Source organism: Nanorana parkeri, unplaced genomic scaffold, assembly GCF_000935625.1.
Source record: "Nanorana parkeri isolate BGI_ZX_2015 unplaced genomic scaffold, ASM93562v1 scaffold425, whole genome shotgun sequence".
Classification (NCBI taxonomy): Eukaryota; Metazoa; Chordata; class Amphibia; order Anura; family Dicroglossidae; genus Nanorana; species Nanorana parkeri.
This window is the reverse complement of record NW_017306693.1, coordinates 785,162-812,002: the sequence shown is the minus strand read 5'-3', so window position 1 is coordinate 812,002 and position 26,841 is coordinate 785,162. Positions and strand designations below refer to the sequence as shown.

Genomic DNA, 26,841 nt, shown 5'->3' with positions numbered 1-26,841 from the left:
CCCAGAAGACCCTAAAAAGTAAAGTAAAAAATAATAAATGAAAATAAAATGTAAGTTTATAAAATAAAAATATTTAATTTAATTTTTTTTTTTTTTTACAAAGTTAGAAGAAAAAAAAACATTTTCGGTTTCGGACCAACATTTGTTTTCATTTTCGTTTTAAAATGTTAATTTCGGTGGAGTGTGTATTTTAAGTACGGTACAGATTTACTATGAAGATGTATTAATGTGATGCTGTGATATCCGTCTCCTCATCAGCTGGAGATGACGCTCCTTCTCCGCCCCCCGGACCTAAACCAGGTGCTACATTACCCGTACATCCTCCTGCTCCAATGCCCCGGAAATCTCAGCTGGTGAGTGTTTATTCTGTCCCAATATGCGTCCTATAAAACACAAGTGAGTGATCATATTTTCTGTTAAGAGTAATGGCTGTTACTTCTCATATGCATGTTGTAGCAGTTTTCTGCACCCACAGCAGCAATGTGGCTGATGTAGAGACCGTGTGCTAGTTCCTCTACAGTCCAGGACAGCCATCTGCCATAGGAGCATGCAGAGCCACTGACATGAATGTAGTCTGTTGGGAAGCTATACATTATGGTGTCGCAGTGCCCTCTGTAATGAAAGTCGTTGCTTTGTTGTGTTTTTTTTTTTATTGTTTTTTTTAACAATTCCATCATTGCAACCTGGTGACTTTAACAGCATTGTATAACATTGTGCATGTCAGACCAAGTAAAGGAAAAGGAATTCAAGAATAACTGGAAATCATGGAGAGCAAAGCTGTGTTGTATGCGGTATTACTCTAAACGGGTTCCCTTTCCCGGGATGGTTTGCACTGTTAAACAAATGACTGTATTCATCACCTCCCTGTCCCTTTATGACAAAGCTAGTTCTAATCCATTGTTAATGTCTGTGTGAAGGTGCCCACACACCAAGAACTAACAGCTATATGTGAATTCACCATCGCTTGGCTTGGGAGAAGTTTGTAAAGTAATAAGCACTATGTGACCTGTGCAAACACACCTGGGTTCACCCATCTCAGGAGAATCACCCACCCACCCAGTTGGGTTTTCTTGCCAATCGTTAGTTTCCCGGGCTTAGGTAAGCATGCATGATCAGCTGATACAAGCGTGCATATTTATGCACCTGTCCTTCACCAGTCAGATATACACTATATTGCCAAAAGTATTGGGACACCCCTTCAAATCATTGGATTCAGGTGTTCCGTGAAATTTCCTTGCTACTAAATATTCCACGGTCACCTGTTAGTGGTTTATAACAAAGTGGAAGCAAGTGGGAACAACAGCAACTCAGCCACGAAGGGGGTAGGCCATGTAAAATGACCAGAGCGGGCTCAGCGCATGCTGAAGTGCGCAGAAGTCGCCAACTGTCTGCAGAAGCGATAGCTACAGACCTCCAAACTTCGTGTGGCCTTAAGATTGGCACAACAACAGTGCGTAGAGAGCTTCATGGAATGGGTTTCCATGGCCGAGCAACTGCAGCCAAGCCTTACATCACCAAGTGCAATGCAAAGCATCGGATGCAGTGGTGTTAAGCACGCCGCCACTGGACTCTAGAGAAGTGGAGACGTGTTCTCGGGAGTGACGAATCACGCTTCTCTGTCTGGCAATCCGATGGACGTGTCTGGGTTTGGCGGTTGCCAGGAGAACGGTACTTTCCTGACTGCATTGTGCCAAGTGTAAAGTTTGGTGGATTATGGTGTGGGGTTGTTTTTCAGGGGTTCGGTTTGGCCCCTTAGTTCCAGTGAAGGGAATTCTTTAAGGCATCAGCATACCAAGACATTTTGGACAATTTCATGCTCCCAACTTTGTGGGAACAGTTTGGGGATGGCACCTTCCTGTTCCAACATGACTGCACACCATTGCACAAAGCAAGGTCCATAAAGACATGGATGAGCAAGTTTGGGGTGGAGGAACATGACTGGCCTGCACAGAGTCCTGACCTCAGCCCGATAGAACACCTTTGGGATGAATTAGAGTGGAGACTGCGAGCCCCGCCTTCTCATCCAACATCAGTACCTGGCCTCACAAATGGTCAAACATTCCAATAGACACACTCCTAAACCTTGTGGACGCCTTCCCAGAAGAGTTGAATCGGTTATAGCGGCAAAGGGCGGAGCCAACTCAATATTGAACCCCACGGACTAAGACTGGGATGCCATTAAGGTTCATGTGCTTGTAAAGGCCGGCGTCCCAATACTTTTGGCAATATAGTGCATGTTAAAGGGTGTCTGGATCAAAAACTAAAAATAATTCTGTATTTCTATATTGAATTTCCATAAGTGCTATCCCACTCCTTATAACCATATCCAGCTAGAAGTTTGTAAACTTATTGAAAATGCCCATAAGATGAGCTTTATCAATGCAATGACACCATTTCACTCAGCCCTGTGACTATGCACTTCCTGGTGTCACAACTCTCAAAAAGCATGCTGTCTGACCTACAACTCAACCTCTGAACAATGTAACATTATCATTGCTTGTTGGAAGCAATGCATGATGGGATATGCAGTCTTGAGAAATGGAGACTGCATACATCGAGCAGCAGGGAAAGAGATGCAAAGCACACTCGGAATCCAGGACGTTGATGTAAGTGATGGCAGACAGTAGGGAGCACTCACTACATCAAAGGGATTTTTTCAAGCAAGCTTTGATTGTATTATCAAAAACATCACTAGTATGTATTCCAATTACAATGCTGATATTATAACAGGAGAGGATATGCTGGGACATCATAACTCCTTATTCTATACCTGTGTTCTGCAGCTTGTAAATTATTCCTGTGCAGTTCCTGGCTGCCAGCTCATGGCCCTGAGGTTCAGTTACACTTGAAACACTGGAATGATTACTTGGACTTTGTACTCACAGAAATTACAGTACACTCTCCCTTTAATGCTAATTTGCTTCACAGTTAATGCTTTTCAAGGACCGGCTTCAAGGTGGAATATGGGTTTTCCTATGGTTTGCGACAATTGTGCTTCATAGTATAATAAATAAAGGTCCTGGAGCTTATAATTAAAAAGGTGTCATGAATGGTCCATCACTTTTTTTTTTCTTACCATAACTAGCAGATCCAAATGCTTTGGTAATTGTAAAATGTATTATGTTGACTTTCAGGTAAAACCAAAGATCAAAAAAGGGAAAGCGGTATATAATTGCATGGCAGACAATCCAGATGAGCTGACCTTCGTAGAAGGGGAGATCATTGTAATAGACGGAGAGGAGGACCAGGAGTGGTGGGTGAGTAGACTCCTCTGGGCTCAGAGTTGACAAGTTAAAGTGACTTTGTCATGACAGAAGCATGGAGGCTGCCATTGCTAGCCTCCTTCCAGAAAAGCTTGTTGCCTGGCGGTGCCGTGCATCAATTCTTTTTGAAGACACAAAACACAGACACAGAACATGCTTGCTTTAAATGATTTAATTATTCATCACTACATTTTTTTCTATGTCAGTTATTCTGCACTGAAACCAATGTATTGGCATGACAACCAGGCAGTTTGGTCAGCATTGACTGTGTCCATGGTGAAGCATGGTTAGGAATGGTCAGCATGGCTGTGTCCATGGTCAGCATGGTTAGGAATGGTCAGCATTGGCTGCGTCCATGATCAAGCATGGTTAGGAATGGTCAGCATGGCTTAGATGTCACATGTCAAAATGATTATTTGTTTCAGAGATGCAGGCAGCTAAAATTATATGCAAATCTCGGCTATTCCTGCTGTAGCGCTTGGCTCCACCATCATCAATGGTACTGTGATGTGATAGACAGGCTGATTGATCAATAGAGATACTTGGGAGGTGGAAGGGTGACAACTCAGTTTTGACTCCTGCATTCATCACCACATGCTCAGTTTGAAATGGTCAACTTTCCTAACACCTAATCTATAGCTAACCTACTTTACTCCCCAACCCCCACCCGTCAAAGTGTGAGAGCTGGATTTAGGCTGCTGATTGGTTGGTTGTGCCTGAACATCACACTTTGAGAGCATGTGACCCACTGCAGTGTTTAGTTCAGTTGCTGGCAGCTAGAGGGAGCTCCTGACAGGTAACAGTAGATGGCAGGTGCAATGCTCTGGCTCCTGCAGGCTCTTCCTTCCTAGCCCCTGTCTGTACTGAGGTACAGACTTTCAACTAAGGGGCAGAAGTAAGAATGAATGGCCTACAAGTGTGATTGATGTCAGAGCATTAGGGGCACGTCACCAGACCACCCTGAATGCACAGAAGAATGCTGCAGAGAATGCACTTTCTGCAACATTCAGGACATGACAACTATCGGAGGAGGAAGAGGACTGATGACATCACTTGATTGACCACAGACACCTAAAAAAAAAAGGTATGTATATAGATTTTTAAACAAATGGGGAGCAAGAAACGAGGAGGAGAGAGAGGCGGAGCTGGTATTCAACATCAAGATGCAATACAAGTATTTGGATGTAGCAAACAGTTAGTTTGTGAAAGCCTAGAATAGTTTTTTAGCCAGCTATATCACTACTCATAGTAGGATTATAATGTGTGACCCTGACTCACTTTGTATCTTAATCTCCTTCACAGATTGGACATATAGATGGTGAGCCATCAAGACGAGGTGCGTTTCCTGTGTCCTTTGTACACATTTTTATGGAATAAGCCACCCAGGACTATGAGGACCTTCGTCTCCCGAGTCCAGCTGAGCAGAAGACCTCCAGCACTATAGAGAATATTGAAGAGATAGAGCCACCCGCCATGACTGCCAGCTGAACTCTTCCCTCTGTTCATCACCTTTCCACAGGAGGAGAGGCTTCTGCCCAGACTCCAAATTCAGTGTATATTTATTGTTCCTGTACGGAAGTTTGTTGCCAATCGGATGTAGATATTCTTGTTGAAGTGTAGAGATTTCTGCAGTCTTAAACTCCCAGGATCTTTTATATGAGCCTGACTTTCTATGATTATTGGTTTAGTAACGGTGTCTCTGTCTATAGATCCCCACTCCTTGTTAAAGAGGAACCTGAAATACATTGCAGGGCAATGCACTATAGACTCGTCTGCAGCTAATGGGTTAACGACTCTTAGGGAAAAAAATGTTTTCTATATAATTAACTTTACTTTTTTATGGAACTAATCGTTTAGCTCTGTGTGATTTTGCTAATAAATAACCAGACCAATCGAATAAACCTCTATGCTGCCTACTTTGAATTGAGAGTGGCTGTTCGAGTTCTTGGGTCGTTTCTTGTGTTAACTCTGAACTCCAAGCAGATTTAAAAGATGCAGATTAATGCCGAACATGCTGAGGATTGATGAGGTGATAAAGTAACTGAAATACACTTTCCTTTCAAACAATATCAAAGCCAGGGGCTTGTTTAGTCCGTAACAGAAAGAGAAAAGGCTCACCGCTTACCCAATCTGAGCATTGCTTGGAACAGTCACACTATGGAGGGGTTAACACGAAGATTCACCTGTCTTGGTACATTGTACGACTGGCAGGGGGGTATGTGACATGTGATTGCTGGAATGATTAATGGGGATCAAAGGGCCACTGACCACCAATGTTGTGACGTTGTTCTAGGTGGGATTTAAAGTGCCAGTGGCTACCATTGGTGGGGGTGAGCACACTGACATTGTTTTGACTGGATTATAAAATGCTGCTGACCACCAATGATGGTGGTGGGAGTGTTGGCTTTAAAAAAAAAAAAAAAACATTGACCACTAATGATTTTGGCAAGGGTTTTGGGTTTATCCATGACATCTACCCATTGGACACAATGCAATTTCAGTGCAATGCTATTACAACCTTTCATTCTTTTTAGCTTTCTTCAGAAGATAACTCCCAGAGGCAGATGCATGTTGGGATTTGTAGTTTTGGAACAGCTGGAGTGCCAAGGTTCGCCACCACTGCTTTATAAGATCTACAACTGGAGCTTTCCTTTGCAATTACTGGTAATGTGAGCCTATTCATTATAACTAATGATTGCACAGATACCAAGTACCGTACTCAGTACAAGTACAGATACTTTTCCAGCTCCAAGACTACACTAGAGAAAAATTCAATTTTAGTATATGTCCTGCCGAAGCGAGGACGAAAAATTCAAAAGTTAGGAGGCAGCTGTCATTTGTAAGGAGCACACGGGATTTGTCGATCTGCCTGTCCAAGATGGGCAGATCGTACGTTTTTTAAAATTACTTTACAACCATCGCAAGACTAAGATCTTGTGATGGTTGTAAAGTGTATGGCCACCTTAATGCTGAGCTATGTGAATCAAATGCTAGTTTCAGCATTGAAGACAATTATATGTGTGTGGGAAACCTGCTAATGACTCAACGCATGGATTAAAGAAGAATTCTGAGCAAATCAGATCTTAACCCTTGCCGTGGAGCTACCCCCCGCACTGCAAGGGTTAAGAGCTAATTTTGTCTAGGGGGCTGAAATGAAGTTATATATTAACCCGAACCACAATGCTGGCTGGCTTCTACAGCGCTCCTGCCAGTGTCCTCACGTTCTATACTCTTTATAGAACATGATGACTTACAGAACCTTAGACCTCTGGAGCGAAGGGGAATTGAGACTAAAGGGATCAGTCTAAGCAAGCCAGGATGCGATTTGGATGAGTATAACTTTATTATTTTAGCTCACTAGACAAAACAAGCACTTAACCCTTGCAGTCCTGTGCGGCCAATTGCATTGTGGCCAGAGGGCGAGGCTGCAGTGCCATTCACTTCAATGCGATTCCTCACCCCCTTCCTGCACCACAACAAAGTGAGCCAGCTGCAATGCGATCCAGTGCTTTCTGGTCAGAATCAGGCCGGAAACGCACTGTGGCTGGTGTGAACTTACCCCAAGTGTTTGGGCAAATATGTAAAGAAATACTTTGCTGGGCAATGTATATTTGTTTGGTCTGGATTCATTATTGAAAAAGTTTGAGAGTTAAAGGAGAACTGAGGTGAGTGATTTTCACTCAACCTCATAGTTCGAGCCGACGTGTGCCAATGAAACTGTCACACGTCGGCTCAATAGATCGGGAAGTGAGCGCACACATACCGTTGCTCGCTCACTTCTCGATCATTTCCCTGCACTGTCGCTCCCTGCAGCGCTGACTGGCGGAACGGACGGGGGAGGGTACAGCTGGATCTGCCTCTAGATGGGCAGCTGGCAGATGTCGCTCACGCAGCTGGGCGGATCTCAACAGTAATGTCGGGATCCGTCCCAGCTGCGGCGGTCTCTGTATACCGCAATATACTGAGCTTTGGGTGACTGGAGGACGTTAGTTTGTGTTCTCCCGTGATCCTTAGGAGAACTATGGGGAAAAACACTTACCCCATAGTTCTCCTTTAAATACCAGTGAATGATTCCCTTAAAGTAGTATTAAAGTTGCTAGCTGACACTCCTCTGTCCTATACGGTGTATGTGATATTACATGATGGATTGTCAGTTCAAACAAACCAAATACAAAGCAAAGGTCAGATATATGCTCTGTGTGCATTTTTTTCCAGACAGACTTCATTAACGCAACAAAATAATAATCGCTATAGAAGTCAGGGCGAACCTGCCACATGTGACTTGTGGGAAATCTATCTGCCTCAGATCCATAGAACACCACATTCCTAACAGTCACCATTGGGGGTAAAACAGTTTTTAACCTGCAACTAAAACTGTCACAGAACCAGAATTCTCACTATGCAACATTACAACACACCACTAACGAGGTGCCTCTGAAATTGTTGGTTCTAACGAGTGAATACAAAAGACTAAAATGAGCTTAGCCGGAGGTTATCCCGGCCCTCCATTCTTGTATTCTCAAACATTAACTCTCTAAGGTCCCTTTCACCCGGCGGTCCAACTGTCAGTTTTTCAAGCAGACCTGATCAGATGTTCAATGCTAGTCTACGGCCAGCCGGGTCTAAATGGACAGGTGTCCATTTCCACACGGTTACCCGCCAGGTTCGGAAAAAAAAAATCAATTTTGCCTGTCCTGATCGTGCCGGATCGGGGGTAATGCGATGAAGACAGACACATATCCATTTGCATCCGACTCCCCACAGATCAACATAGAGGAAAGATCCAAAACTCCATCACATACTGGATGGACACAGCTGTCACAATGGTGACATTTGATCAGTACTGCTCCGATCAGGAGGGCATCCATGCACAGATGTCCTCCTGATCAGACTGTGTGGCAGGACCTAAGGAATGAAGCAAGGACGCCCCCCTCCCCCGGAGCCTGTACCTTTCTAAAATTCAATGCAACTATTGTATAAACTGAACCTTCAAATGTAAACGTACATGACAGATTTTGACTCATGCAGCTTAAAAATAATCCTTGTTTTATTGATTGCATGTAATAATCTACTTTTTTGAGGTTGTGGATTTGGGGTTCTTGGGGTTTTCATGAGCTGTAAGCCATAATCATCACAATTATGACAAATCACGGCTTGAACTATCTTGCTTTGCATGTAAGGAGTCTATCTCATATATCAGTTTCACCTTTTAAGTTGCATTAGTGAAATAAATGAACTTTGCACGATATTCTAATTATTCGAGTTTCACCTGCATATGTACCGTACGGTGCAAAATAAGAGAACAAGACCTGTAGCTGCTCTACTGAGACCTTTCTTTTAGATTGTAGATTTCAGAAGCCGCTTTTAATTAGGTTCTGACTGCGGTCAGATCTGTTGTATGCTCTTGCAGTGAACTGCGCGCTCCTGTGTTCACCTTTCCCCTGACTTTCCGGCTACAGCATGGCTCTGCGTTGTCAGCATATAGCCGGCAGTAGACCACTATTTATCTATCCACGCGTAGACTGATTAGTTGCTTACCAGTTTTTTTTTTCTAGATAACTTAGATTATTATAATAGCGCCAACAGTTTGTGCAGCGCTTTACAATATAAGGAAGACATTACAATCGCAATTCAAGACAAGAGGGCTTACAATCTAATAGATGGAGATTGTAACCATCCAGCCCTATAATATGCAGTGTATGCAGATTAGTTCCAGACAACTGCATATTATAAACTATTATCAAAGGAAGCCATCAAGTTTTCAAAATGTTTTGTGAGGTGCTTTATAAAAACTGTAGTCAGCACCGTGTCAGATTCCTCGCATCACCTTTCAACATCTCGTGGAGTCACGAGGCGGCGCAACGAAGTACTGATGGGGTGGTCATAATAATCTGGCCACTCAGTGTATATGGAAATTCCTGACTTTTCCAACCTGCCAACATCAAAATCTTCCTGCAGACAGTGCGTACAAATAAGGTCTCATTCACACTGGAATCTGCCCGCACTTACAGCTCGGTGCTGCATTCACAGCCGTATTGGGCAGCTCCCGGGAAGGACAGGTGCTGCGTGTGATTAGTTTGCAGCCCCTGTCCTTCTCTGTGGGACTACGCCATCCTACGCTCACCTCAAGTGCAGGTCCATAGGGGTGCGTGTTTCCTGGCTCGGGCGCAGACAGGGTCCATGCTGTCAGCATACGAGTACACTCACCCTCACAAGCGGGTGAGCGTAGGGGGCGTGCGACCGAGTAGTCCCATAGAGGACGGGGGCTGCACCTGTCCTTCCCGGGAGCTGCTTGATACGGCCCTGCACGGAGCTGTACGTGGCGGCGATTCCAGTGTGAATGAAGGCTAAAGGTGGCAGACCTGAACAAATGATACATAAAACAGATATGGTGTAATCCTTCTCATAATCTAAATTCAGATTTGTCAAGTGGAAAATAGTCAGCACGCCCCCCACATTTACCACCAATTAAAATCCATTCAATTAGAATCAGCTGTTCAGGATTAGGTGTTAAGGATCAGAACATCCTTAGGGAGTATGCAGGTGGAACCTGTCTTGTTTAACCCCCCAACATCTAGGGTGTGTGTGTGTGTGTGTGTGTGTGTGTGTGTGTGTGTGTGTGTGTGTGCGTGATTTATAGCAAGGTCAAAAGAGTTACCTAAGGCCCTCAGAAGGAAGGTGCTGGATGCTTATGGCAAGAAATTTGGAAGTTGAAATAAATCATTCTAGGTTAAGGAAAAGAATCCAAAAGTGGTGTAGATGTACCAGGAAAATGTTCTATGGATTGATGGTACAAAGACAGAGTTGTTTGGCCACTGTAACAGCAAGTATGTTTGGCGCAAAGCCTGCATTACAGGAGAAGAACCACATACCAACTGTGAAGCATGGTGATGTAAATGTTATTGTTTGTGGATGCTTTGCTGTTTCATGGCCTTGGGAGCATACAGTTATCAACTAGGAATTCTGCAAATTTAAGTATGTTTGATGAAAATGTGGGGCTATTTGTTCAGTGCAACATCGATACAAAGCACACTAGCAAATCCACCAAGGAATGTCCCAAAGAGAAGAAATAGGGCATTTTGAACTGGACTAGTCAAAGCCCCCATTTGAATGTCATTGAAATTTTGTGTGGATATTTAAAAGAGAACTAATTTACTAACGTCCTCCTGTGACCCAACCCAGGCTACTGCCTGCTATATGCTGACAGCGCAGAGCCATGCTGTATCCGGAAAGAAAATATTGTCGGGATCCACAACGCTGCTTAATTGACAGCTGTCTTTCTAAATCCAGAGACAGCTGTGCCCACCCCCTCCCGTCTGTCCCCCCAGTGGAGGGCTAGAGGAACAGAAAGGGGAGGGGGGGGGAATCCCTGCGTGGAGCGATGACTGACAGTCTCTGCTCGGAGATGATCGTGAGCTGAGCGATCAGCAGTTTGTGGTCGCTCAGTTCTCAATCTATAGAGTTGTTATGTGACAGCTGCAGTGCTCCATGCCGCCTCAAAGTATTGGGAGAAGTACATTTTACTCTGCTAATACTTCTCCTTTAAAACCCCCATTTGCAGTTCATGCAAGGAAGAACGCAATCTTACAACTATGGAATACTAGTCAAAGCCATCACAGATTCAATGTCAGGGACTGGAGGGCAGTTAAGAACAATGCCTGTAGCTAGTCATTTCTTGCAGCGGCATTATCAGCTTCTGGGACTAAGAGTGTACTTAATGATTGCACAGAACGCCATTACATCTACTGATATTATTTGTTGAACAAATGAGTAAAAAAAAGAGGGAAAACTTCACTCAAGTATATCACCTTTATCTGTGCTGCTTGAATGTTCAAACATGTGTACAAAAAAAAAAGTCATCAATTTCCATGGGGTGTACGTCTTTACAAAATGTTATACACATACATATTTCCACCTATCATTCCCTGGCTCCTCCCACTGGATGTGATTGGTTAGTTAAACAGCCATCACAAGGGCCTCACACTATCTTAAGACCATGAAGCTAGGGAAGGTAAGGAGAACTCACAAATGCAATCTGTGACATTTAAAAAAAAACCCACAATAAATGATGTACCTCACCGTCATCCACCCGTGACTGAAATATCTGCTGCTGGTGGATTAAACCTTTAAACACTGTACCTTCATCAGTATAATACAATACAAATATATACGTTAATACAATTTGTCCTCTAGGATATGTAGTAGAGCAGAAACATCTAAATCATAGTAAAACATGTATTTTAGAGGACCGGTTAGTACCTACAATTTACATACCGGTGGTTTGTATCATCTGCTGGCTTCGGGTATCTGTACAACAACAAAATCAGCCCATTGCAACATCTGACGGTACCCTGTTGCAGATATTAGGAAGCCAAGCAAAGGCAGTACAACGTGTCCATACAGACTATTTACTGTGCATATGATGGAATAGAAAATGAAGGAATGAACCCAGAATGAGAGAGACACAAGAGCCAGACAGAAAAGGGGAAAGAGTGGATTACATACGTGTGTATTGTACCTGCCTGTTAGAGCTGAACTCCAAGCTGCAAACCCCACTGTAACTGTTAAATGCTTGTTAAGTCCAGGTGGCAGAGGAATGGGTGTTATTCTTACCTTGACACCAATTCCGGCCCTCTCCTCTTCTCCCTGACGTACCAGGCAGGGGGCAGTCCCTCTGCATCCTCATGTACAATGCAAGGCTATTAGCCCTGCACCGTACGTGGAGGAGGCAAGGATGCGGCCATGGTCAGAAGCACCTTCCTTCATGGGACTAGTTGCATTGATGGAAAGTGCCTGCCAGAACAGAGAATACAGCCAGTATTACTCCCTCTACCCCTAGACGTAAGGAGCATTTAACCCTTGCAGTGTGGTATGAGGGAAGGAGCCCACTCCATTTTTTTCCCCAGCCTGGAGTTCAGCTTTATTACTCAAAAAGTACCAATGGTTTCACCTTGTACAGAGAGCTCCACTCTTACCAAGTACCAATGTGGCCTCATTTGTACATGTGGTTAGTGTACCTTTGTCAATCTTTAACTGAGTGATGTTCAATGACTCTTCAGCAGGGAACATCCAGCACTTCAGTACCATTCTACTGACATGTTATCAGTCCATTAGTGTTACTGAACTGTTCAACAGACAAATATAAAAAATAGAGCTCTGTCTTATATACAATCTACATGAATCCCTATATTCTCAGTAGGGATCTGTCTTGGTGACACAATTGGGAAGGTTTCTCTGGACAGATCTGTCTCAGTGACATAGACGGGAAGGTGTCTTCGGTCAGATCTGTCTTGATGATAGAAGCAGGATGGCATCTCCACACAGACCTGTCTTAATGATAGAAGTTGGAAGGCCTCTCCGCATAGGCCTGTCTTGGTGATAGAGGTGGGAAGGCCTCTCCATAGACCTTTCTTTGTAATAGAAGCGGGAAAGCCTCTCCGCATAGACCTGTCTCAGTGATAGAAGTTGGAAGGCCTCTCCGCATAGGCCTGTCTTGGTGATAGGCGTGAGAGCGTCTCCCCATAGACCTGTCTTAGTGATAGAAGTTGGAAGGCCTCTCCGCATAGGCCTGTCTTGGTGATAGAGGTGGGAAGGCCTCTCCATAGACCTTTCCTGGTAATAGAAGCGGGAAAGCCTCTCCGCATAGACCCGTCTCAGTGACAGAAGCGGGAAGGCGTCTCCGGATAGACCTATGGACAGACCTGCTCAGTGACAGAAGCGGGAAGGCGTCTCCGGATAGACCTATCTCGGTGAAAGGAGTCTATGGACAGACCTGCTCAGTGACAGAAGCGTGTAGGTGTCTCCGGATAGACCTATCTCGGTGAAAGGAGTCTATGGACAGACCTGCTCAGTGAAGTGGGAAGGCGTCTTTGAACAGAAGGCACAATTGTTGTCACCAGTGTTGCGGGGTGATTATTCTGCAGGCACTCGAGTCTTTTCAGTGAGAACAGAGTCAAAGGCTGTGGAGAGAACCTTACAGATAGCCTGTGCGTGTTCCTGTATAGAGGAAACAATGGAGATTGTCGGTGTCATAAACATCGACTTCTACAGCTACATCATACTCAACAGATCTGACCATCTAAAATACATAAATCCTAATCAGTAACAAAGCCCAGGACAGCCAGGCAGCTAATATTTTCAGAAGGCGGTTTCCCCTCACTTCCTGTTCAGGTAACAGTGATCACAGGGCCAGGAAACGAGGGGAAATTTCTCCTTACTGAGACACAGACTGTAATGTAAAACTGCAGATGATTTAACCCTTACCTGTCTACCCAAATTTAAAGAACATGTATACCCCATTTTTCCCCCCAGTTTTAGATGTAGTTGGAAAGGGTTATAACGCTATGCGGTTTTTATTACTTTCTGGGCCCCACCGGCGAGATTTACCGACACGGTTTCTTCTAGTGACCAACATCAATGGTTGAAAGCGACTGGAAATCCAAAATTTTACAGTTGTCACCATAACATGAGATGAGTGACAATATCGCCAATGGGAGCGCCTGTTCCAGTAACAACGCTGTAAAAGGGAACGTTTCCTCACTTTACAGCAATTTCCTCCAACTTCCTTTTGCAAATCCAGGATAAGAAGAGAAGAAAAAAATCTCCACAGTGGTACACATTAAAAAGAGGTAGAGGTATGTACGTACACACGCACACACACTTTAAACAACATATCTGCTAATGGGGGGAATTTATCAAAACTGGAGTAGAATCTGGAGCAGATTTGCACTGCAGCCAATCAGCTTCTCTGTGTCATTTTCAGATCTGACCTGAGCAACCTGAAGAGAGATGCTGATTGGTTGCCACGGGCAACTGCTCCACATTCTGTCTGCTCCAGTTTTGTTAAATTCCCCCCAACGTGTCTTAAGTCATTTAACCCTTTGTTAGGGCAATCAGTGCTCAATTCTAGTTTACAACTGATAATGAGAACTCACAGCACATTACAGACACGGTTAGTGAATGAAGTGCTATGTGAATGGGAACAAATAAATATAAAATAGGTGTTATTCCAATTTTCTTATATAACTGGAAATACACTTCAGCGTTTTTGCGCAGTAGAAAGCACTTTAAAACATCCAATGCAAGAAATCTCATCATCTTCAATGGCCCCTGTTCATACCCGAGAAGCAAAGCCCCCAAAAAAGTTACATTGATGTCAATGGAAACTTACTACAGAAGCACGTTGCACAGTCTCGTGTGTGTTTGTCTACTGACCGCAATGTTTCTTAAGCTGCCAGTTAAAACGCGCGTCTTTATGTGCAAAGCAAGCTAGCTGAACTCGCGTGTACCAACTCACAAAAACGATGATGCCTTGGTGTGAACGGGGCCTTGGGATAGAGCAAGTTCCTCCTGTTTGTGATTCCTAACTGCAGAGATCTCATCATAGTGTACTTACCAGAGTACTGCACTGATACACCCACAGGCTGTACTGCTCCTCGCTGGCACCTTTGGTCTTCAGAGCTAACAAGCTCTTTCCTGCCACCAGTCCGTCATCATAGCACACCATGGACACAATGAGATACAGGGGGTGCCTGTGTAACACATCCTGAAAAGCAGCAATATGAAAGACATGATTCATCTCCAGACATCACTGTGGAAATACAGCTGCTGCAAGGGGAAGTGGATGCATAACCTTTAATCAGATACCATTTATTATGATCTGAACTTTACTAGAGAAATCATTCCTGGAATTTAATTGGCTGCTTTTGGCTTTGACCCTTCCAATGCCATTTACTCTGACAGGTTCTCTTCAGTCACACTTTAGTAGACTGTCAGGACTCAGGAGATGCAGCATTGTAACATCATATACTAGATGTTATTGGACTGTATGTTGTAAACTACTTTTCATCTACTCCCAGTAGAACACAGGAAGTCTGGACCCTCCTCATAGTTCCCCTTTTCATAAGGGTTTTGTTCCCCATTCTTTCACTATTATGCAGTGTCGCGGAATTTTATCTGTACACCGCAAAAGGCGTATGAGGTTTGATAAGTAGCTCCCAATTAAGTTTGTATAATATCACTGCAGTGAGAGATCAGGCAAAGTAACAGACTGCTATGTTCTAATGCCGGGTTTCTCAACCTTTTCTGAGTCAAGGCAAACTTTTAAAACTATGCAAAATATTGAGGCGCCCCATCCTGTGATTGTGCGCTAAAAGCGGGGGGAAAAACGTGCACTTTGGCACACGTTCACGGAACGCGTCAAAAAACATGAAATGTGCTTTATTAAGTCTGTAGTGGCGCGGTGTGGGACGCCTCGATGGCCGCCTGCAGACTCCGAGGCCCCAGGTCTTACATGCGTTAGATAGGCACCAGCAAGGCTTCCGGATGAGGTCTTAAACTGTAGCCGCCGGCAGCATCTAATAACGAAGGAGTAATCTGTTGCTAAGGCTCAGTCGGGTGCCTTGCTGGTGCCTCTGTAGTGCACGTTACAGTACATTTCATGAACTTGTGTTTTGATTGTGCTGTGGCACACTGGTGGAGAATGATTGCTCTAATTATGGATGCACCGATACTTTCCAGATGCCAGTGCCGATACTTGGCATTTTCATGAGAACTACCAGGGTTGCAGAGGTTGCAGCTGGGACCTGGCTCTGGCGCTCCACCACTGTCCTGAAATCATTAGTCTGTATTGTTTTAGAAAAACTGTCACATGACACTAACCAAAAATGTATCAGTACTTGGACAAGTATCAGTACTTGTATCTGTGAGTACTTGGCAAGTATCAGTACTTGTATCTGTGAGTACTTGGCAAGTATCAGTACTAGTACTTGCAAAATGGTATTGGTGCTATCTATCTATCTATCTATCTAGATATCTATCTATCTAGATATCTATCTATCTATATATATCTATCTATATATCTATCTATCTATCTAGATATCTAGATATCTAGATATCTAGATAGCTAGATATCTAGATAGATATATATATCATACATTAAAACAGAGATGTACAAATACCAGAAGCTCCGTGTGCTCCTTACAAATAACATCTGCCTCCTAACTTTTGAATTTTTCTCTAGTCTAGTTTTGGATCTGGAAAAGTATCGGTACTTGTACTTGTTCGGAGTACGGTACTTGGTATTGGTGCATCCCTAGTTCTAATAAAAGTCATGTCCATGCTCCCTCACTGGGATTTTCCGCTCTGTAATCTACATAAAAAATAACTTTTATAGCAGTACTCCAGATAATACAGATTTTCCCTTGATAAGACCCAACTCACATATACCAGTCCTATAGTAAAGCTACACTTACAATAAATAGTTTTTCTTATTAGTACACACACACCAGCAGGTCACCCATTTGATGGGGATGGGACAGTATAATGAATAATGATGATAAACCAAGTGTGAATGTAAAAAGGACAGCAATAATGGGAAAGCCACTTACATACAGATCAGAGGTAGTTACTTTAATACCATATTTTGAGACGACCATGATGAAGTCTTCATCCGGGGCCACAAAGGGAAGTTTTCCATCTTGCTATAAAAGATAATACAAATATAATGCAAAGATTATTATATATTTCATTTCCATGATTAGCAGGTAAGTGATAAATCCTTATTATGACAAATATGTGACAATGTTATGAATTACTGTAATGAAATCCTTCACTGCCAGTTTCACAGCTAAGAAGATGAACAGTCATTGCTGATGAAGCCTCAGTGCTGACCAGAAGGTGGAGCTGCACAGTTCCTTTTAATGGAGAAGTACTCTTTCAGACAAAGTGTATTTATACGGTTTGCCACTTTGCATTGACTTAAAGTAATCCCCTCCCCCTAGGGTTGCCACCTTTTCTTCAAGCGAAACATGAACACTCTAGTGATGCGCAAATATTTTTTGGGGAGTATGAGTCGCGGCATATTCATATGTAAATAGTGCCACCCATTCATATGGATATATCACAGTTGAGTCTATTTTCAGTGGGGGGCCAGTAGCCCCTGTCTTAATTTTGGTTACCCATTTGCCTGACATCATGTCTCCGCATAGAATGTCTTGGTAATAGACAGTCTATGCGGGTTTCTGCTGCCATGAAGCCGGACACAGCATTCAAAACCCGGACTGTCCAGGTGAATCCCGTACCCCTGCCCCCCTCCCCCCCCCCTTCCTCCACAGATGCAAATTAATCTGTATCCAACAGCTGCCATCTCCAGTGCTTTATGACACCTAGTGCTGCAAGTCTCACTTTCCTGGCTACACAAGCATGACCCTACAGACTTCTATGGGGCTATGTCCTGAGGTCAAAGACAAAGAGATGAAGGGGAAAGGCCCCATAGAGGTCTGTGGGGCTGTAATGCAAAGGCACGGACAGGATGTGAATGGGGCCTTACAACGGATACTGCTCCTAGAGCACTGCCCAGATCTTGAACGGGACAATAACTTCAGGGGAGCCGAGCTGAGAGAGATGGAGCAGCTGTTTAGAAACATGATGACTGTAAGTGCTTGGGCAAATACTTTGCTGGGCAATGAATACTTGTTTAATCTGGATTCATTATTGAAAAAAGGTTGAGCGTTTAATACAGCTTTAAAGATCTTAAGCTGGCCATACACTGCTCAGAATACCCGAACAGAGTCAGCAACACATTGGCTGCCAGTTCTGTTTGTATGAAGATTTCCCGACCGGCTCCTTCGATCAGCCGATTGTGACTTTGTTTGCCTAAAGAAGGAACCGTTGTGCGTTCTGAAATGTTGCCATACATTGTAAGACCTGATTGGATGTCAGTAAACAAGATCTGACATTCTTGGAACTCTGTAGTGCTGGTTATTTCTCCACTCATTATAGGTGTTCAAAGACACACAGGAAAGGAGACCAGTACTACTCAGAGTATGTGATAACTGTGCATTGGTACAGCATACACTGGAGAGCAGAAGCGCTGGGAAATTGGGTTCGGTGACAGAGTGTGCGTTGCACAGTGATGATGGATAGACATGGAGATACAGGATCACAAAGGAAGAGGTGTGCAGCACAGTGGTACAGGAACACAGGGGAAAGACTTACAGCACTGCTGAGCAAAAAACACAACACAGGTGGAGGCATGGAGAAGAGCAGACAGACAAGAGCTGAAGTGTGAGAAATCTAATGCAGTGCAGCGGTGCAGGCAGTTCAGACATACAGCACACAGGTGAATGCAATGGTGGGTCTCAAGCAATATTCACAGGAACACACTGAGGACAGCAGGAACACTGAAAACAACAGAGCAGGGAGCACAGACATTCAAGGAGATCCCCAGGGGTACACAGGAAGCACAGGGAAACTCTCAAAAGCACAGGAGATCTCAGGAAACACAAAGAGAGATAACTAGGAACACATGGGGTCTGGCAGCTAATATAGCTACATGTCGCTTGAACACCAGCAACGGGTGAACCAACTCTATAAAAGGAGAGGCGGCAAGAGATTGGCCTGTGATCTGCAATGGGCTGGTAGCCGAGCACTAAGGGCAGTGGGGAGAAAAACAAGTGTGTAAACCAGGTAAGTGTGACAGTAACAGGTATAAAGTAGGTGTTTTCCCAATATGGCTACAAAAATGAGAGGCAGAGCTCACCAGCAAACTTCTTCCCTTTTTACCATTATTAGTATCATTCTCTTTGTTAATACCGATGCTCTGTAAGTCTCATCATATCTTTACACATATATTCCCTTCTTGTTTGCTGACTCCAAACAATCATGTGTACCTGTGCAACATCAATGTAATTGATCAGATCCAGAGGTCCCTGTAGAGGTTTGTTCTCCTCAGGCTGTACTCTCTCAATGGATCCCACATACTTCACCCTGAACTCGGCACACGGATCAGAGTTTCCAGTGGCTTGTCCTGTGGGCGGCAGACAGGAAAGGTTTAAAAGGGTTGACAGATCACCAATATAGTACTCGATAATCATTCTCATTTACTTCTATGGTGCGGTGCTGTTTTGTCCTGGACGGTCTGCATTGCTTCTATTGTGCCTTGTGGGTAACAAGACAAGCTCTGCAGAGATAGGAGGAAGTGCACTTCCTGTCTGCTTGTTTTGTAAGATATGTACACAGCAATGTTGGGGGTGAGAAGCAAAGCTTAGTCAGGAAATGATTAAACATCTATCATAGCATAACAAATACCAGCTCACGACTCTCCTGTATTTCTAATGTACTCAAATTTATCCCTGGGAAACGTTACTTTCTAATATTTATTGGAGTTTTTTTAATGTATTCATTTACACAGCCATGTCATATGATAGATTCTATAGAGCCACTCACATGTATTCCTAATCTAATCAATTTACACACACACTTCTGATGATTCAGATCGTAGTAAATTAATCATGTAAGTACCGAAATAATATATATATATATATAGTGGCAGGGTGGCAATGCCACGGAGTATGCTGGCAACACGGTCACCCAGGACTCTCAGCCAGAGGGGTCGAGAGGTTCTAGAATGCAAATAGTTCTGCAGGGAAGAAGAAGCAGCTGGCCTTTTCATTTCTTCCGGTTTTTCCAGATTGTAACTGGGATCTGGATCTGGGGACCGGGCACTAGGGTATGTGAGCTCTGGGGTTTGAGGAGTTAGTAGGAGTCACAGACAGGAGGGATATCTGGGATGTCACAGAGAGAGAGGAACTAATGGTCTGTGCGTTCTCAGGACGCACTAGAGGCGCAGAATCTAAGAAGGGCCAGATATTCGACAGAGCCTCTAGTGGTGAGGATGATTGGCTGCTGGACACCTTCCAGGTTGCGGCCCTCTAGCGCACCCACACAGACGCAAAGGACTGGTCGAAGCACAGGGGAACTGGATACAAACAACAGGTAGGGAAGAAAGTAGTAACCAAGGAGGAGGAAGATAGGAAACTAGGAAACGTGGAAAACAATGAGAGAAAGAGAAAGTCACAAGCAAAAAGTGCAAAACGCACAGCAGAACAGCAGAGTATACTGAAGAGGGTAGCTAAACAAGGACACCCGGGGAGTGTAAGTAGCTTAGAGGCACACCTAGGAGCAGGAAGGTGTAACGTACAAAAGTAAGCAGGAGATGTGCGTTGCACATGCATACAAAGAAGCAGGATAACAGAAAGAAAAGTACATAAAGAAGCACAAAAGGATGTATGCACACAGGGGGTGTGCAGACAAGGACGAATCCAAACACAGCCACAAGGTAAGAGAGGAGCACAGAAATAAAGGTTGACAGCAAAGCATAGGAAGATACACTGGAAGGTAAGTGACAGAACTGAAGTACAAAAAAATCAAGAAAAGAGGAGGAAGCAACACACAAAGGCTGGAGAGGGAAAACACAGTAGAAGTGAGGCAATGAATGCAGTATAGAGAGAGACTCACAGTACACAGGTGAAAGCAATTAAGGTCTGCAGCAATATGCTAAATGTAACCACTGAAATACTATAGTAGGGGCGCAAGGAGCAAAGCAGAGGATAACGCCAAACAGGGATACCAGCTGGTACAGGGAAGCCAAAGGCACAAAGATCCAATATCAAGCGCAGGGAATAATATCCCAGGGATAGTTAGAGCCACAAGGGGTACAGAACAAGGCATAAGACTTGTTGCTCGCACCAAGAGCAACAAGTGAGGAAGTCCTAAATAGGGGAGGAGGAGAGCAGATTGGCTGCAGCCTTCTGAAACACCATAGGCTGACAGTCCAGAACCAGGGAGCAAAGCAGAAATCTGGCACGGTCAGGTGTTGCTGGTGATCAGGTGGCTGAGAGCAGCCTTATTAAGGGCCCAGACCAGAGCTCAGAGAGTTGGTGGGGTGTGTGCTGGAGACACACGAGGGCCAAGCTAGGTGGTGTGGTGGAGCCACACACAGAAAAGCCAGGGAGGCTGGAGGAGTAGTGTTGGAAGCGGTTAAAGGGTATAAAGTAGCACAAATTATTTTTGTTGAGGCAAACGTTAGAGTACTGGGATTGGGACACTGAATGAAGAGGACAACCTTGAGTCGTTGAGACAATATACTTTGTGTTACATGCTGAAGTTAAGCCTGAAGTTGTGTTTTCATCTGTGAGTTGTGTGAAGAAAAAGAATAAAGACTTTTTGGTTTATGAAAAACACTGTGCGAGTGCTCTGTGAGCTCCCCAACATTACAATATATTATACACTGAGTGGCCAGATTATTATGACCACCTGACGTTTGTAGGCAAATTAGCTATAATTTCGCGCTGAAGTTGCTAGAGGGCCAGACCATTATAAATAGGGAAGCAGGTTGTTTACCACGACAGTAGAAATGATTTTTTTCTGAAGATACGGGTAAACAACGCGATTTAACAGCCTTTGAACGTGGGATGATTGTTGGCGCTCGGAGCCATGGAGCGAGTATCAGCAAAACAGCAGAATTCGTTAAATGTTCAAGAGCAGCTGTTGTTAAAGTGTTTAAAGACTGGACTGTCAGCCGAAAATCTGGGTCTGAACGTGCGAATTGTGGCCGTCAGCGACTAGTCAATGTTAGGGCAGAACGGAGAGTGGCAAGACTGGTACAAGACAACAGAAGGGCAACAGTGCAGTGTCAGATTCCTCGCATCACCTTTCAACATCTCAATAAGGAGACTCACATTTATAAAGTGGTCTATACTTTAAAAATTGAGAAACAGGAGTTCATATAGCCAACTAGTTTTAAAAATGTTTACACATACATGTAAAAAAGAAATGTGAAAGAATCATATCATGTGTGTCCATATGGAAAAGGTCTTGTTTCTATGTCCGGTTTATAATGAATTTATATATTCTTTGGGGGCATCATATATTTGCTCTTTATATATACAGGCTTTGCTTCCTGATCCTCTAATCTTCCAGACATAGCCTGTCTGAAACAAAAGACTATCTGCAGTCTCTGATAACAGGAATAACCACAATGCTCCTGGTAACCAGAAACCATGTAGACTAAGGCTGGGCACACACTAGTAGACTTTCCCTGTGCAGCTTCATGGGCTGAACGAGGAAAAAAAAAACAAAAAACCTCTTGATACCCCCATCCACACTAACAGCATGGATGTAGGTATCGCTGCTGTCGATCTGTTGTATTCTGGCATCAGTGAGTGTGCTGTCATAATACCTGAACAATGAGTTCAGCTGATTGGCAATGGGCTCTGTTTGGACCAGCTTCTTCAACAAAAGCAGACTGAAAAATCCGATTCGGACGAAGGAGGGGTCCTGACAGGCATCAGCGTAACACATAGGTGTGAATCCAGCCTCAATGAATGAAAGGAGTTATGTCACATGTAAAATTATTGTGTAGGTTACTAAAGGACATTTTTAATGTTTCCATTTGAAAATCTAAAGCAAATGTTGCCTATATCCTTGAATCCAACGCCGAAAGGTGCTCCCTGACCAGAGATAACCATTGCCCAATCTGGCTGCATTTGGATGGATTGTTGAATAGTCTCATGTTTATTGGCTCAGCAGACACTGGAAGCTGAGAAACCTCAAAGAAATTAGCAGTCAGACAGGTCAGAAAACGTTTTTCTTTGGCTACTGTATAGAAGGAGATGAGCCAGCTCTGGAGGAGTCCGCACACACCTCGGTCCTCTCAGCTCCACAGCATAACCAAAAGCACATATAGATGGTTCGAGGTTTAGCCGTTTGCCTGTAGCTGGACCTACAGACACCTTCAGATGTTTGGGTCACCTGCATATCTGAGGTCAATGGAAATGTGGTATTTGCAAATAAATAGGTGTGGATGTTAATATTATTTTTCCTTACACAGGAATAACAACTGCACTGTCAATTGAGGAGATGGAGTCATATGGAAGGGGGGCCATGTCTATCTTCAGTTCTATTTTCAGTTAGTGGTTGCTTCTTATTTTGGCTACGCCTCTCCGATCCCCTCTCCTCCTCTCTATTAGTGATGTGTGGGTGCATGGTGCAAGTCCAGTTCGCCCAAGCCTGCACAAAACTGACACACATCACCACCACCCTGCCAGCTACGTGTCACAAAGGAGCAGGGAATGCCCCTGCTGCAACTGATTGGGCCAGTAGGGAGGGTATGTTAGTCACAGTTTTGCATAATCATTTAAACTTAGGAGCAGATGTATATTATTAGTAACTCTAATATTACGAAGGAACTCACCAAAGCTTTTGGTAGAATCTGTGTCCAGGCTAGCCACTGTGCTGGATCTGGAAAGGCCTCCAAGACTGGAATCTACAGACTAGGAGACACAACATTTACCATTACAACACTCGCCATGAACATTTCCACTGCGACTTGAATGGCAACCTATAAAAGGTGTCGGAACTAAGAACAGCCAACAACCAGGTGGAGCGTGCCTTGGAGGTTTGTGTTTGGTAGGTGATAGAGGCTGCAGAGAGACAGAAACTTACACAGCACAAGCTTCAGAAATTAAGACCCTGTGTGGTGCTCTATGGATTCATGTTGAAAGGAATTCCATATTAACCACTTGAGAACCAGCCTATATATACACCTCTCCATTACCAGGACTTTTTTCAGTTATCAGTGTGGTAATAGTTTCACTGACCACCACCGTACCTATAGGGAATTTTATATCATTTTTCACGACACTAATGTCATCCAAGTAAAACTATTCACTTTATTTACTTTAAAGTGACACTAAACTCAGGAGTTAAATCTTAAAAATCCATTCAAATACCTGAACTATTAACAATACTGGACTTATTTGTGTATCACTCGGCTGTAGATCCTCAAATCATCTCTGAATTGGTGCTGACACTGTCCTTCCTTCTGGAGGGGGGCTACTTTTGTTCCCCATGGCCCCTGTGTGTGTTGTAAAGTAGTCACCGCTCCAAGCTCGCTCCCATGATGGACTACAATCTCAATATATACAGTATTAGTAAACTAAAAGTGAGATTGTATCATCCTTCACGATGTACCGTCCATCACAGGAGTAAAAATCTATTTCCACTTTTGCACACAAGTTTGAGAGAGCCCCACTACATGTTTGTTATGTGTTCCCATCCACACAGCATAACGAAAAATAATAAAACAAAAACATTTCTTACCTTTCAGATGTCCGTATAGCGGCTTTTGGAGCTTCCCTGCACAATTTTATCCCACCTCAACCTAACCACTGAACCATCACGTTCTAAAACAATTCATCCCCACACAGCTACCTCCTCATGTATCATTTCCCCCTCCCTTTTAGATTGTAAGCCCTCAGGGGCAGGGCCCTCCTTACTATTTTGTCGTGAATTATATTGTGATTGTAATGTCTTCCTTATATTGTAAAGCGCTGCGCAAACTGTTGGCGCTATATAAATCCTGTATAATAATATAATAATAATAAAGTGACAGTTCAGAGAAAGACTAGGGACAGACTGAGCTTCCTCCCATTAACATAGAATGCATCTCGACCTTTAATCCTTTATTAGGGCAGACTCAAAATTACTTTTCTTTCAGAAAAGAACAAGTAATATGGAAGCAGAAATGTACATTTTTAAAGCTATGCTATATGAATGGGAACATGTAACAAATATGAAATCGGTGTTACCCCAATTTGGCTGCAAAGATGGAAATACTCATTGAAGTAGCCGACCTTCTTACACAGACGACGTGATGGGCACACACCTTGCTCTTCGTACTGATCTCACTGCTCTGAGAACTGCTGCTGCTGTGTCGTTTCTTCCCCTTGCGGAACATTCTCCTGTCACAATTCCATCCGGACGTCCTGAGGGGGAAAGAACAAGGTGATGTGTCATGAAATTGTTTCATTCACCAAGATATCGCTGCTTCTTTCATTGTTTACAGCACCCAAGAGAAGCCCAATATATACAGAGAGCGTAAAACAGGATTTATGAAATGTTTACCTTTTAGATTGAAGTAGGCAACCTCGGCACTAAAAAAAAACAACAACTTGGAACTACAAATCCCAGGAGACATTACAAGACGTGGACAGCCACAGGCATGACTTCTGGAGGCAGAGGCATCCTGGGATTTGTAGTTTCTCCACAGCTGGAGTGCCAAGGTTACCTTTCCCTATTTTAGTCCATGTTTTCCCCATATTTAGGGTGTAATATGAAACATGGTCAGATCACACCCCACCCATTTACCTGAATCACAGGGTTCTGCGGGTTTGTGTACATGTTTTAATTCGGCATGGCTGTGCATGAATCCTTCCACACAGCTGCATCATCCATACACACAGCTGCATCATCCATACACACAGCTGCATCATCCATTCACAGACCCTTTGATAGGATCTGTGAATGGAGAAACTACAGCACACCAATTCAAGTGATCAGCAAAAGTCCATTTTAATGAAAAATTGCCATTCAATTGCTGATTGCTATTCCTGATGCTGTGTAGGTGTGGGAGGGGTCTGTTGTTTCACTCATTATGTATGTCTATTTAAAGGTGTTGGTATTTTGGTGTTGTTTCATTCTGAGCCTGATGAAGGGGACCCTCTGAGGCCCCCCAAAAACCAATAAATGCACATTTTTTTTTCCTTTTATAAAGACGTGTTTTTACTCTCGAAAACATGGACATTGCATTGTCTGATCACTTTCATTCTGGATTAGTCATAGCTTTGTATGTACAGTATATAAGATGTACACATGACTTGTGGCATGCCCTGTGTGAATATTATACCAGCAATATATAACAACCCCATGTGACTGTCTGCCGCCAAGCATTGCGTACCGCAATACGGCCAATACAACATAACAATTGATCAGGATGATGCTAATATCACAATATTACTCCAGTCTGCATGCTGCTGTGTTATGTCACACAATGACATACATGGACATGGCTGTGTTATGTCACACAATGACATACATGGACATGGCTGTGTTATGTCACACAATGACATACATGGACATTCTACATGTCAGGAAGAGCTTTCATGGAATATCACAGATGGCTGTGTCACCCCTGGGAGAGTCGGGACTACCAAAATGTGTCTGTACCTATTTTGTGTACACTGAGGGAGGATAGAATGTAACACACACGAAGAATGACCTATATACACTGCACACTGATGACATGATACGCATTGCAGGAACACAGAGTGGAGGAACAAAACAAAGACTGATACCAATCCAAGAAGAGCCCCCAACACCGCCACCACTACCCACCATCATCTTCCTCCACTACACACACAGATCCGACCAACACCCACCACTACAGCGGAACCTTCAGTATCCAACGGAACCTTCCATTTAGTGACACAGCGGAAACTTCAACAAAGGGACACAGCGGAACTTTTAATACACAGCGGAACCTTCCATACAGGGGCACAGCGGAAACTTCAACAAGTACACACAGCGGAACTTTCAATATACGGTGGAACCTTCAATACAAGGACAAAGTGTACCGGAAGTGGTGGGAATGAGAAACAAGAGGACTGGCGGAAGAGTGGCTGTCTGGTTGGGAATGTGATTGACTGTAAAGATGTCTGCGAAGAGGAAAGCAGAGGGAACTGTTCCAGCGGAGGAGAGCGACCAACTTCTTATCAGACCGCTGTACGTCAGCCATACCGATCTTTATATACCGTGCCTAAACTTTGACTGCGCCCCCCATACTGTGCTCTGCATGCTGACTGTACCCCCCATACTGTACTCTGCATGCTGACTGTACCCCCCATACTGTACTCTGCATGCTGACTGCATCCCCCATCATAGTGTGCTCTGGACGCTC

General features: G+C 43.8%; 3 protein-coding genes across 8 annotated transcripts in view; 2 read left to right on the top strand and 1 right to left on the bottom strand.

Annotated features, from left to right (window-relative positions):
* ASAP2 (ArfGAP with SH3 domain, ankyrin repeat and PH domain 2) overlaps positions 1-5,178 on the top strand; it is a 193,414-nt gene extending 188,236 nt beyond the window's left edge. Inside the window, exons 26-28 of the mRNA XM_018559990.1 lie at positions 241-353; positions 3,135-3,257; positions 4,566-5,178. Of these exons, the coding sequence (XP_018415492.1) occupies positions 241-353; positions 3,135-3,257; positions 4,566-4,640 (311 nt within the window). The 3' untranslated portion in view covers positions 4,641-5,178. The remainder of the gene's footprint in view (positions 1-240; positions 354-3,134; positions 3,258-4,565) is intronic.
* A 7,943-nt stretch (positions 5,179-13,121) lies between these two features.
* On the bottom strand, positions 13,122-26,345 carry ITGB1BP1 (integrin subunit beta 1 binding protein 1). Of its 5 annotated transcripts, XM_018560001.1 has the most exons (7): positions 26,326-26,345; positions 24,772-24,873; positions 23,299-23,377; positions 18,935-19,071; positions 16,652-16,744; positions 14,659-14,808; positions 13,122-13,259 (listed from the first exon to the last, which is right to left on the bottom strand). In XM_018560001.1, exons 2-7 carry the CDS (start codon positions 24,841-24,843, stop codon positions 13,176-13,178), a joined length of 615 nt encoding a protein of 204 aa, XP_018415503.1. In that variant the 5' UTR covers positions 24,844-24,873; positions 26,326-26,345; the 3' UTR covers positions 13,122-13,175. The 5 variants fall into 5 exon arrangements, with proteins under 5 accessions (XP_018415503.1, XP_018415502.1, XP_018415505.1 ...); XM_018560000.1 differs by lacking the exon at positions 26,326-26,345 and having other exon boundaries at positions 24,772-24,930; XM_018560003.1 differs by lacking the exons at positions 24,772-24,873; positions 26,326-26,345 and adding an exon at positions 19,149-19,224 and having other exon boundaries at positions 23,299-23,358.
* Positions 26,346-26,557: 212 nt separating this feature from the next.
* Positions 26,558-26,841, top strand: part of CPSF3 (cleavage and polyadenylation specific factor 3) — a 31,416-nt gene continuing 31,132 nt past the window's right edge. For both annotated transcript variants that reach the window (XR_001941420.1, XM_018560007.1), the window contains exon 1: positions 26,558-26,666. Coding sequence is in view for 1 of the 2 variants with exons in the window: in XM_018560007.1 (XP_018415509.1) it covers positions 26,596-26,666 (71 nt within the window). In the remaining variant the exon portion in view is untranslated. The remainder of the gene's footprint in view (positions 26,667-26,841) is intronic.

Excerpts from the sequence above, each read along its gene's own strand:
- ITGB1BP1 (XM_018560000.1), bottom strand. The coding sequence starts at position 24,915 with ATGAAACAATTTCATGACACATCACCTTGTTCTTTCCCCCTCAGGACG. Across the intron at positions 19,072-23,298 it reads AGATTCTACCAAAAGCTTTG|GACAAGCCACTGGAAACTCT; the intron begins GTGAGTTCCTTC and ends TGCCGCCCACAG. Across the intron at positions 16,745-18,934 it reads ATTACATTGATGTTGCACAG|CAAGATGGAAAACTTCCCTT; the intron begins GTACACATGATT and ends TATCTTTTATAG.